This window comes from Oryctolagus cuniculus, chromosome 3 (genome assembly GCF_051225735.1).
Source record: "Oryctolagus cuniculus isolate XC-2025 breed Fujian yellow rabbit chromosome 3, ASM5122573v1, whole genome shotgun sequence".
Taxonomy (NCBI): Eukaryota; Metazoa; Chordata; class Mammalia; order Lagomorpha; family Leporidae; genus Oryctolagus; species Oryctolagus cuniculus.
In genome coordinates, this window is record NC_142869.1 from 128,471,031 (window position 1) to 128,483,798 (window position 12,768).

The 12,768-nt window shown below is 42.0% G+C and overlaps 1 protein-coding gene across 50 annotated transcripts in view; it reads left to right on the forward strand.

The window, feature by feature from the left end:
* CLASP1 (cytoplasmic linker associated protein 1) overlaps positions 1-12,768 on the forward strand; it is a 293,720-nt gene that overhangs the window by 187,638 nt on the left and 93,314 nt on the right. For 19 of the 50 annotated variants that reach the window (XM_051838614.3, XM_051838617.3, XM_051838623.3 and 16 more), the window contains exons 15-19: positions 1,010-1,069; positions 2,881-2,958; positions 4,158-4,325; positions 4,928-4,977; positions 5,595-5,765. In XM_051838614.3, coding sequence (XP_051694574.1) covers positions 1,010-1,069; positions 2,881-2,958; positions 4,158-4,325; positions 4,928-4,977; positions 5,595-5,765 — 527 coding nt within the window. Of the gene's footprint in view, positions 1-1,009; positions 1,070-2,880; positions 2,959-4,157; positions 4,326-4,927; positions 4,978-5,594; positions 5,766-7,486; positions 7,535-8,015; positions 8,040-12,768 lie in introns of all 50 variants that reach the window. The other 31 variants (XM_051838608.3, XM_070071077.2, XM_070071079.2 and 28 more) reach the window with 3 other exon arrangements.

Here is a 12,768-nt window from a genome sequence, read left to right on the forward strand (position 1 = left end):
CTTTTCCCAATCATCTTTCAACAAGTGGCTCAATTTCCAACTCATCCCTGAAGTTTCTTGCAAATCTATCAGTTGACTTTAATCACTGTCCTGTCTGAATTCCTGAGTCCACAACACAAACATCATTACTTACTTTCTCTTTCTACTTTGCATTATTGTTTTTAATCTCCCCAACTGAATTATAAATTTGGGGTTTTAGCAGGAAAATTTGGAGAACACTTAGTTTTTCAAGGTATTTTCTACTTTTTTAATGGCTAAATTAAAATTAATGCATTTTGTGAAATTAATACAAAGATCAGTTTCCTGATGTACATCGGCTTCCTGTGTGTGTGTACATTTCTGTATTAGCATGTTACTTTGGGTAATATAAAAACGTGGTGATGATAGGCTCTTTCCTTAATATTGCCATGAACGTCAAGTTTTTAAAAAAATTTTGTTTATTTGAAAGGCAAATGGAGATAGAAAGAGAGGGGGAGAGGAGAGAGACAAACAGATCTCCCATCTGCTAGTTCATTCCCCCAGAAGCTCATAATAGCTCAAGCAGGGCCAAGCTGAAACCAGGAGTCAGAACTCAACGCAAGTCTACCATGTGAGTGGCAGGGACCCTGATTCTTGAGCTGTCACTACTGCCTCCCAGGATACTCATTAGCAGGAACTTGACATTGTAAGGAGAGCCAGGACTTGAACCCAGACATCCCAATATGAGATACAGATGTCCCAAGCAGTGTCTTATCCACTGCTCCAAATGCTTGCCACAAGGTCTAGTTTCTGAGTGAAGGGGAAACCCTTGTATCCTTCCCCTGTGACCTGTTGGCCACAGAGGTAAATGCTTACTTGTGTTTACCTCGGTTTTTCAGTCAGTTCTGATTCTTTTTTTTATGTTCCATCTTTCTATTCATAAAAATTAGAAGAATAAAAAGCATTGTTGGGTCACCTAGGAAGAAAAAAGCTGTTTTATTTTTGCTGGCATACATGTTTATAAGTCACATTATTTGTTAACACTTTGCAGGCGCTGTTTTGAATTTTTAGACTTGCTTTTACAAGAATGGCAGACACATTCACTGGAACGGTGAGTATCTGATTGGAACCTGTTTTTCCCTCTTAACTCCATCGTGAGCTCGCACGCCTCCACCTTGTGTAAGAAACAAAGTCATCCAGTCATTTGTCTTGGCTGTGTACAGATGGGAGCATGTCGCATGAGCAGGAGCTTTTAGTGAATGTTGTTGATTGAACTGTTAGGCGTGAGCAAGTGTGCCCTATGACAATTGCAGAGCTAGTAGCAACCCTTTATTGACACTGACCCTGCTGCCTCAGATTCCTGTCAGTTCCAACAAGCTGAATGTTTGGAGCTGCCCTTGGTATGCAAGGTGTCATTCTTAAGTCTTTCAAGGGTTTTTACTTATAGTAGTTTTCTCTGTATCTGAGAGTCAGCAACTCCCTCTTTGTTCATTGTACTTTGTGACTGACTTGGCATCATGGGCTTGTGGCAGAATTCTTTTTGTTTTTCTTCATTTTTTAAGAGAGAGAGATAGCGAGCACAGATGTTCCCATCTACTGGTTCACTCACCAAATGCCTGCAATGGCTGAGACTGAGCCAAGACTGAAGCCAGGAGCTGGGGACTCAATACAGATCTCTCACATGGGTGGCAGAAGCCAATTAGTTGAGCAGTCACCACTGTCCTGCATTAGAACCAGGAATCAATCCTGGGTCCTCTGGTATGGGACACAGTTGTCTTAACTGCGAGGCTAGGTACCTCCTCCTGTGACAGAATTCTGGAATGAAAAGGTATGTCTCTCCTAAATTTTGAGATTCCTTCCTAACATTTTCAGTTCATATTAGTTTTTGGTGCTCTTGTTCTGGAGATAGTAAATTATGGTGCTGTGCCCTCATGGCTTTCATGGTGTGGAGTTTGTGAGGAACTTTACAGCATATTAAATATTTGGTAAAGTAGTGGAATTTTAAGCAACAATAATCTTATTCTGTGGAGCAGTGGTCAGAGATGAAACAAAGTCCCCTTCCAGAACTAACATTTCACCTGAAAAATCAATAGTTTGAATGTAGAATACAGTTTCACATTTTCAGATACTTCCTTGTTCTTTAATCTCTTGGATATCATATCTTTATTTGATGAGGAATGGAAAGTGAAATAGGGGGCTTACTGTGGGGACAAGTGAGCAGATGTGGCCTCATGGGCTCATTCACCTTTGTGCTTGGTGCCTGCCACTTACCAGGTGCTCACTGAGTACTAATGAGGCAAGTGCTTTTCAGGGCCTGGTCAGATTGGTCACTGGTGTTTATTGTAGAACTTGTTCAACCCAGTCATTTCCTGTCCTAAAACTGTTAAAATATTCATTTGGACTTTTTGGTGTTTTCTTCTCAGCTACGGTAAAGCATAACCAAGGAAAACACCTATTTATAAAATGGTTATGTGATTTATGAAATTGTTCATGTTAAATAGTAGTAGAACTTCAAAAATTGTTTATTCATTTGTAGTATAGTTGCTTTAAGATTCTTACTACTATCTCACTGTATCCGTAGAAACTAGCTCTGCCCATGGGAAAACAGGGTTTTTGTGTTTATGTTCATACATGATTTAATTAAATACGTATGACCTGAAAAGAAATCAGCTGTTACGTTTTTACAGTCACCCAAGATAGGGCTATCAAGGTCCTGAGGTGAGGGTGGACTGGGAGTGAGGATAGGTACTGGGACAGGATTAGAAGTGAAAGAACCTAACACTTGGGCCCTCCTCGCTGCGTGTGAACTGACTAGCTATGGCACAAAGCTTTTGTGTCCGCATTGCTGTTTTGAACACCAGTTTTCATTCACATGAAACCATGCATTCATAGTTATTATTGTTTTCTTTTCTAAATATCTAGACACATATCAGTATTAGCTGAAACAATAAAGAAAGGAATACATGATGCCGATTCTGAAGCCAGGATAGAAGCCAGAAAGTAAGTTTTTAATCATATAGCACTCTTCTGGAAATTACTTTTGTATTTCACATGCCTTGTATGGACTGCCTTATGAAAAACCCACAGAGTTACTTGAACTTATTTCATTAACCCTAACCTTTAAATGTGACCCCAAAAGACCATTTCAGAATATTTCTCTAATTTTTTTACAAGTGTGATATAGGCAACAAACAGAATGCTTATTTTCAGATATGTGAGCAATTATTACACAGATCAGAACAACACTTGTGTGCATGTTTAATATATTCTTTTATGACTTAATCTCTGTGAAAAGCCACTTTATTGATTTTCCACAAAAAGTCCTGGTCATGGGGAGTGATGGTCATGGGGAATTCTCTCCATGTTGTCAGATCTGTGCAAGCATTGGGTACTGGCTTCGTAAGCGGGGATCCTGGAAGGGGTTGGATTGACCCAGCCAGTACTCTGGACTGCCACAGAGCAAACTTGCTATTTCTAAACAAGATACATTAATCATCTTAGTCTGGGACATTACAGTTTTATTTAGCTGCATTGGTCTATTCTTTTGCAGTATTCTTTAACTGCCTTCACAGTAAATTATGTTCCCTTTGATTCTGAGTTCATTATACCTTTTAAGTCTTACTGCATCTTATCTTGTTAGTTGCTACCAAAGTAAGCGACATAATCAATAATTGCTATAAACTGTTAGGAAAGAATGTGTTAATGACCTATTTACACTGTTTTTTCCTCTTGGATTACTCTCCTTCCACAAGTTTTTCTGTTCTTCAATCATGTAACATAAATTTCAGGTAGCTCTGAACTTCTGCATTTTTGGTACATGTTACCTAAGCAAATTTCAGTAAATAAAATCAGGGAATGTCAAATTGCATTTAAGAGTGCTGCCATTACAGTTTGTCTCACAGTGCTTGAGTATTTAGCTCTGTCTTCCCTAAGCTCCTCAACCTTAAAAGTGAGGGCCCTTCATTCCGATTGTATGAAAGAGTCTGAAGTTCAGAGATGTTTAATGTCTTGCCAGGTCAGTTGTGAGGCCTGGGTTCATACCAAGCCCCTCGCATTTGCCCTCCCTTCATTATTCTGTGCTGCTGATGTTAGCCTGTGAGCTGGGTATTTTGGTTCTCAGAAACATTATGTGCTATACACTGGAGCTCATGAAAGACCTGTTAGATCCATAGACTAGTGAGAGTTTGTGTCTTTCCTAGATGTTACTGGGGTTTCCACAGTCACTTCAGCAGAGAAGCAGAGCACTTATATCACACCTTGGAGTCCTCCTACCAGAAAGCCTTGCAGTCACATCTGAAGAATTCGGACAGCATAGTGTCTCTGCCTCAATCCGACCGCTCATCGTCTAGTTCTCAAGAGAGTCTCAAGTAAGCAACCCCTCCTTGCTCGCCACTATTGTAAGATTCTGTGTCTACAAGTTTGCTGTGTGAAAACAAACTCCAGCTGTGCCTTCACTGTGTGTATCTGTGACTGTTCCCCACTCCCCAACCCCCGCCTTTGTTCAGGTCAGTTTTGGTGCTAGATCAGGTACCCTGGGGAACCAGTGTCCTTCGCGTAAGTGGTTTTCAGTTAACTTTAGTCCTGGAATGCAGTTTTAGAATATTGGAAATGTACCGCAGAGCAGGACGAGTTAGACACATTGATGCTACAGAGTCCTCTGGGAGGATGTAAGGGTGGCCTGGAGCCAGGCGTGGGAAGGGAAGGCATTCAAACCCAGGACCTGACAGCACCATCTTTGCTCTGTATTTCTCATCTCCGTCTCTGCTTAATATTTTGCTCTTTGTGCTTGAAAGGTAGTCCAAGATAAAGCACTAGAGCTTTGTCAGAAATTGGGGGTTATAAGATTAGGTCTGAATTGCCTTAATAATTCTGCAGTAATTCTACTTAATTTCCTACTGTGGTTTGTACTGTTATTAATGTGGGTAAAGAACACATTTAATAATATATGTATTTATACCTTTATTTTTAGTCGGCCACTCTCTGCCAAAAGAAGTCCAACTGGAAGCACCACATCGAGAGGTGAGTCTAACGGCCATGGAGGAAGCATCATACAAGGCTTGTTCTCAGCCTTCTCTCACCCCCTTCCCGATGTGAGCAGTGTGCCCCTCTGCTGCCAGTCCCTGCTGGGGCTGAAATAGGCAGGCCCTTTCTCCCCGCTTCCTACTGCCAATGTGTCAGTGCTGCCGGTTGTGTGGCTTCTTCTCTGCTCACCGGACAATCCAGGGAGACAGCTGGTGGTGCTTGTGCAGTGGCGGAGGCTTCTGGAGATGGGAGAAGGGCATGTTTCCTGGGAGGGGAGAGCTGTATGGTAATCAGAGTCCTGAGGAGACCTGCCAGACAGGAGTGGTTTCTTATGATTTCGCTTCTTCTTGTGGTGAAAGAAATATGGTCCATTTCTGAGGTGTCTGGTCTCCAGTGATACGAAAACAAATGGGCCTCAGTTCAAGTCATGTTTAGTTTCCTTCTGAACTCTATCTCAAGTGACCAGGAGAAGCTCTTGGTCAGTGCTGTGCACCCAACATTTGCTAAAACTCAACGTTTGTTTTCCAGAAAAGCAAAACAACTTGGGGTTTTAACAGTGCACATTTACAATTCCGTGTAGTGCTTACTTACATTTTCCTTCTTCCCCACAAAAGCTTCCACAGTCAGTACCAAGTCTGTGTCGGCCACGGGATCCCTGCAGCGGTCTCGAAGTGACATCGACGTGAATGCCGCAGCCAGTGCCAAATCCAAAGTCTCCTCATCTTCTGGCAGCACGCCGTTCAGCTCAGCAGCGGCTTTGCCTCCAGGGTCGTACGCATCCCTAGGTAACCAGACCCCCCCATCCCCCACCCTATCCTCCTGCCCCACTGTTCGAGGCGACCCTTGGCTCTTAGCACATTTCCAAAAGCCATAGTTGAGGAAGACCTCCCTGCCGCGGGGCTGGTAGTTAAGTGTCCGTCACGGTGTGCACTTGCAGCTCCCTTTATTGAGTGTCCCCTTTTCTCTGGAGCGCCATCCTTTCAGTGATGAGTAAGTACCCTCGTGCTTGCATGGCATGTGGCCCTACCTAGCACCTCCTTCCCCCAGCTCACCACCTCCTCCTCACTGGCAAACCCAGCCAGTATGCCTAGCCACTTCCCAAAGTGTCAAATCTGGGTTTTTCTCCAGAAAGGATTTAGTGGGGGATTCACCAGAGGTTGAATTATAGTTAGGTGTTTCTCAGTTTGAGAATATAACCAGAGTGTGGAAGGAGCTGGGGCTGGGCATGGACTCCCTTTCCACAAGTCACCTGGGGAAGGGCATGCCATTGCTCTGATGGTTGCCTACAAGCTTTTTTTTTTAAAGTTATGTGAAAAATTTTTGGGATCCTTCATAGCAGTGGGTCACGTACTTGTTTTTTCAGCAGACACTTAATACCTACTATGTGTAAGACTTATCATTTCTTTCATTTTATTTTTCTGAGAGCCAAGTCATTCAAAGCCAAAATCTGGGGGTTTGGCTGGATTGGCTGTCTGCTGGATTTTAAGGAAATGCATAAAATTTAAACGTTGTGCAGTGTTGAGATGATGTTACTTACGTGGTTTACAGATTCCTAAGTCAGTTTTAAAACTAAAGCTTTGAAAGCATTTTGGACACTGGCAGTGGAGTGGGAACAGCACCCGGAAAACAGGTGCACGATCTGCTGTTTACCAGCTCTGTGACCTTGAGTAGGCTCTAGAATCTTTGAGTCTGACTTCCCTATTCATAAATCACCTGCAGTGTCAGCCCCCTACTCAGAAATGTAATGAGGATGAATGAAGACGAAAGAAAGCATGAGTGTGGTAGGCACGTTATTAATTGGAAAGATAAATGTTCTGAAATATTTATTCAATCAGTCTTTTTGTTTTCTCTGTGGAAATACCTCTTAGACATATATTTTGATTACAAAGTAACCCAGTAGCTCACTTTATTTACTATTCTAACTATTGCCTGTCTTGTAGGAGTGCTTGATGTTATACTGACAAGTCATCATTGAGTAAGGGAGAGGTAGTTACTTCCTCCTAGGGTGAATAGGTTTGTTAACTTTAGTTCAGTTTTTAGCAACTCACCTATGTTTCCACACGTTTGATTCCACTTTACTATTTGTAGTTAGTGTTTGTTTCATGCAGTGCACTCCGCTGGACAACCAGCCTTCAGAATCCTCAGTAGTCTTGACTGTCCCCTGTGCATGTTTGGGAATGTTTGGATGTGGACCCTGCAGACTTCCCATGGTGCTAGTAAAGCCCCCAGGCCCTTTGATCTGATGATAAAGAAAGGACCCTTCAGAAGTCCTGACAACTTTTCAGCCCAATGCTGCCTCTTCAAAGAACAAAAGAAAAGTGTTCAGGGTCTCGTAACCATTTCCTGAGAACCCTTCCTCTGCTTTCCTTGATGTATCTTAAAACAAAACCAATGCCCTTCCCCCTCCTCCCCCTCCACCCACACTGAAATATTTGTTATGATTCTTCACATGACACCTGTATAAGAGAGTAGCACTAAAGCTGATGATCCTTTTCCAAACTTCTAGAATCCAGACACATGAGGGAAGACATGGAGTACATAGGCCTGGACGCAGGTATCTGCTCAACAGCTTCTGCTGCTGGACCTGTAGTGGGATAGGCCTTGCTGCAGCTAGCTTCTCTGAGCTTCCTACTCGCCTCTGCCCTCTGGGTGACTCTTTAGTATTTTAAGTTTTAGTCTCCACCCCCCACTATCCCTTCTGCTGGTACTTTCTTCTGAAAAACAAACAAACAAACAAACCAAAAAAAAAAAACAAAAAAACCCAACTCTTAAGAACATGAGGGTTGGCTGAAACAAAAGGCAGCCATCTCTCTCTGAGCCGCAGCACTGCCCTGGGTTGACCATCATGCTTCGTTTTCCAGAAGCAAAACCATTTCTACTCGTCTTATGCTGAGCTAATTTCGGTATGAGACGCACTTACTTCACACTCTTGCTTTGCTTTTTTTAGTAGCTAATAACATTCTGCTTTTTTAATTTTTTGAATGTTACTAACTGTTCCCTGTTATCCCTTCCCTTGTTTTTTAATTTGCTTAAAGATGGTACTGCCACTAAAGCGGAGGGTAAGCGGTTTGTTTCTTGACTGAGGTGTGTCTCACTTTCTCTGCTCTTCTGTTCTCACCGAGTGTTGCCCAGTGCCCACTTGTCCTCCCGAGGTCCCTGCATGCAGTGTTGCATGCTGTTTCCCCTCCTCTCTTCTTCATTCTGTCTCCACTGGAGGTTTGCTGGCCTCTGCCTCAGCTCTCCTCTGCCTTTCTTGTCCAGTCTCTGTTCTTGTGAGTTTTGGCCTTGACGTATGCTGTGCGTGGTTTTCAGTGCTGAGCCCACACTCTGGGAGGAGCATTGATGTCACCTTGTGAGCTACTGTCCCTGTGGCCGCCTGACTTGGTGTTTCTGCTCCTGCAGCACCACTGTAGCTTTGGTTTCCCTCTTTACTGTTGTGCTTGTGTGGGCCTCAAGATTTGCTTTTCCTGTTTTCAAAATGAATTTCAATGTCAACTGTTCAGATCAAAGACTGGTAAAATTTTCTACCAAGTAATTTAAAGAAATTTTTACAGATATTTTACTCTTCCCTAAAGGTACAACTGATTTATACAATACCATTTTTATTTGTATTGTTGACATGAGCCCCATTCATTCATTTACACTTACTCATCAACTGTGTGTTAAATGCCTTCCAGGTGCCGTGTTTGTACTGTACCCCAAGGATATAGCATGGTGAAAGAAAGAATTTGGATATCCAAATCCACTGTATTGTCTTTTTATGACAGTCTCAAGAAGCCCTTTCTGACTTTGCATTGCTTTTTGCATTCTGGTCATAGTCATTTCTGTCTGTGTAGATTTTTGATTAGCACATGCTACACAAGCTCATCACTTTGCCAAGTCTCTTCATAGAAAACGTGATGCTGCTTCGAAGAAGTGAAATTTAGAGGAACTCCGCCGCTTCACATAGTGGCATAGACCCTCCAGACCTCAGCACAATGACTTAACAGTTAGCCATCGTATGGGGCTAGCCTTAGTACAGGAGACTGGGTTTTAGTTTGATATGCATAGTTTGATTATTTTTCTCCATATGCTACTTCCCAAGACCCATAAAGGGAAAAAAAAATAGGAATGAGAATTTAAACTCATTAATTTAAACGCGTAGTCCCCGAATCAGTGTTTTTCAAACTTATCTCCTTATTAGCTTTGCCTCAACACTCACTAAAAACAAACAGCCATGCATCTTTTCCCTGAAGATGCTCATTACTTGCCAAAATGCAAAGGTGGACAAAGATCCTCGGTCCTCATTTGTGAAAGCAGAAGGCTGAGGCTGATGTGATTGCAAAATTGGCTGCTGGTTTTTTGTGCTCTTTGGCTCGTATGAGTAAAAATTGTGTTTCCTCAGCCTAGAGGAAGGGAAGAGGATTGGGCGACTGGCATGGAATAACACAGATGGAATGGAAAGCAAACACATCATATGAGAAATTAATTTTTTTTCGAGAATGCCCTGATTTTATATGCCTATATAGTAAAATTGAAATCAGCCTGTTCTTTTAGCTGTAGGAAATTTTCTCACTTTTGTTGTTGTTGATATCAGTTCCACAGTCATAAATAAGGTCAGAATTGCACTCTGAATCATGCAGCCGTCTAAGTCTCGCTGGTTCTCTGGCAGGAGAAATGGTGGGATGATCTGTAGGTCCCTAACATTACTGAGAGCCAGATCAGATGATGGGGAAGCCATGTTGGAGAAATACCATGAGTGTCATATCTGTGCCAGGATGGTGCAGGCCACAGTACCACTGGCCCCTGTGGCCCACATGATGATGGAGCAATAGGAGAAACATCCCTGGAGACCTGTCGACGTGACACTTTCAGGCTGTCACTGTTCTGTTGGCTCCAGCAGTGAAACTCAGAGGACCAGTGATGTTGGAAAAGCTGCCAATAGTTATTAGAAAAAGACCACGGGGTATATTATTTAGTGCCTGTTTCCCATTTGCATTTTTGGATTATCATGGGCCTTTTGAAAATTTATCAGTGAGTCTGTTAAATTGCTGTCCTGAAACAAGGAGAAGTAAGTACTTTTATCATTATTAGGCAAATGATATGATTTTGAATCAATAGATGCTCTAAATTAAAAATTCTGGCATCAATGTAGTAACTGAGAAAAGTATGTATAATGCGTTAGGAATTCCTTGTACATATGAAGGAACTCTTCTAACATTAGTGACTGGTTAGAAAATAGCTTATGAAATAACCAAAACTTCAACTTTGGGACAAAAATTTATTTCCAGGTTGTTTTTCAGTATGTTATGTTCAGTGATTTTTGAGATTTAGATGAAGGAAATACTGACATAGTCTACTATCTTGCTCATGAGAAAGTTTAATTATATAAAGTATGTGCTAAATGAATATACTCAAACTTTTTAAAAAAAAAGATTTATTTATATAAAAGGGAGAGTTATGGGGGGAAGATGGGGGAGGGAGGGAGGGAAGGAGGCAGGAAGAGAGAGAGAGAGCGCGCGCGAGTGTGAGCGAGCAAAGCTGGTCTATCCACTGGTTCACTGCTTTCCCAGGTGCAACAGCAGGGAACTGGATTGAAATTAGAGCAGCCAGGACTCAAACCAGTGCTTATAAGGGATGCTGTGCCACCAATGCCAACTCCTCTTTTTTTTTTTTTTCTAAGATTTATTCATTTATTTGAATAAATAGAGTTACAGAGAGAGAGAGAGATAGAGTGAGCTGCCATCTGCTAGTTCACTCCCCCAAAGGCCACAATAGCCAGAACTGGGCCAATCCAAAGCCAGGAGCCAAGAACTTCTTCCGGATCTCCCACACAGGCGGTGCAGGTGTCCAAGGACTTAGACTATCCTCTAATGCTTTCCCAGGCCAGAGCAGAGAGCTGGATTGGAAGTGGAGCAGCTGGGTCTAGAACCAGTGCCCATATGGGAAGCTGGCACTGCAGGCAGTGGCTTTACTCACTGTGTCACAGTGCTGACCCCTCTTTCTTTCTTTCTTTCTTTTTTTTTTTTTTTTTTTTTTATATTATTATCGAATGGCCTTTGGGTGTACAGCTTCCTGTCATACGAAGTTGTAATCAAAGGCCATGCCAAGTAAACTTTTGGTGACTTTGATTATGAGGTTAAAACTCTAGTCTGCTCTTCAGGAAAAAGAACTTAGATTTTCATTAAATTTTACTGAGATATAAAACATTAATGCTATCTATTTATGTAAGACCTGAATTTTGAGTAACTGGCTGTTTTACTCACACCATGGAAAGAAAAAAATGTACATGTTGTCCGTAGAAAGAAGTAAAGGATTGTTGGACTTCTTTTATATCTTTTAAGACAAAGGAAATTGGCCGGCACCGCTGCTCACTAGGCTAATCCTCCACCTGCGGCACCGGCACTCCAGGTTCTAGTCCTGGTTGGGGTGCCGGTTCTGTCCCGGTTTCTCCTCTTCCAGTCCAGCTCTCTGCTGTGGCCCGGGAGTACAGTGGAGGATGGCCCAGGTGCTTGGGCCCTGCACCTGCATGGGAGAGGAGGAGGAAGCACCTGGCTCCTGGCTTCGGATCAGCGCAGCATGCTGGCCATAGCAGCCATTTGGGGGATGAACCAATGGAAGGAAGACCTTTCTCTCTGTCTTTCTCTCTCTCACTGTCTAACTCTACCTGTCAAAAAAAAAAAAAAAAGGAAATTAATTGTTTGAGTGGGGAGTTGTTACAGGCAGCAAAATTTACCAGTGATCAAATTCTCAAATTTTGGTTCTATCAGAGATGCCATTTACCAGTACAGGTTGCTTTTTAATTTTTATAATCTGCAAATTGGACAGTTGTTTAAAAGATATTGAACATGTGGAAGACAAAAACTCTAGTGACATGAGTCCATCCAGTGCTTTTTCATTTGCCTTATTCTACCTTCCAAGGTAGGGAAACCTTGCCTGCAAATTAAACCTGTGCATAGCCTTTATCTCCCCTCTTGATGGTCTTTCTGGAAGAAGGACAGTGTGACTGAGAAAGGAACTTTGGCAAAGGAAGTTAAGATGCCATGGGATGCGGATGTTTTTCCTTTATGCCATGAAGTTGGAGGCTTTGTTCTTTTTCTGTTTGCTTGTTTTCCTTGGGTGTGCTGTTCCCTGGTGAGGTTCATTTGTTTGTTGATGCATCTCTTGTCCCTCCTCTCATCACTTTTTTTTTGTCCTGTTGTATAATTATCTATTTCTTTTCTTTATGTCTTTTCCTTATGCTGGCTTTTTTTTTCTTCTTTTACATCTATTTTCTCTGTCACTTAATAAATCATAATATTGAACTGAAATATATTCTTACTATTTGTGCATTTATTGAATAGCTTTCTTTTTCCTAAAGACCACAGAGCATTTTATATCATCTCTGTAAAATACATACAGGCACTTACAGTAATACTGCCTTCTCAATAGAGTAGAAACAAAACAAAAACTGCCTCTCCCTGTAAGGTGAATAGAATATTTATCCAAGTGTAGCACAACGGAGGTCCTTTAAAATTGCATAGCTTCATGCCCAAAAAAGTAACAAACATTTAAAACCAACAAGAACATTGAAAACTGGAGTGACCATCTTGAACTTATTTTTAGGGCAGCCAGAAAGCAAGATGTTGAGCTCACCCAGGGGCAAGTTGAAAGTTGGCATAAGCCAGCATTATCGAAGGGCTGTGGATCCGCAGAAAGGTGGACAGGTGGGGAAAAAAATAACTTTTATCATTGTATTGACATCATGTATGTCTTCACTTTGACTTGGACAGAGGGTAAAAGATTCCTAATATTTGTGACTAGTTCTCT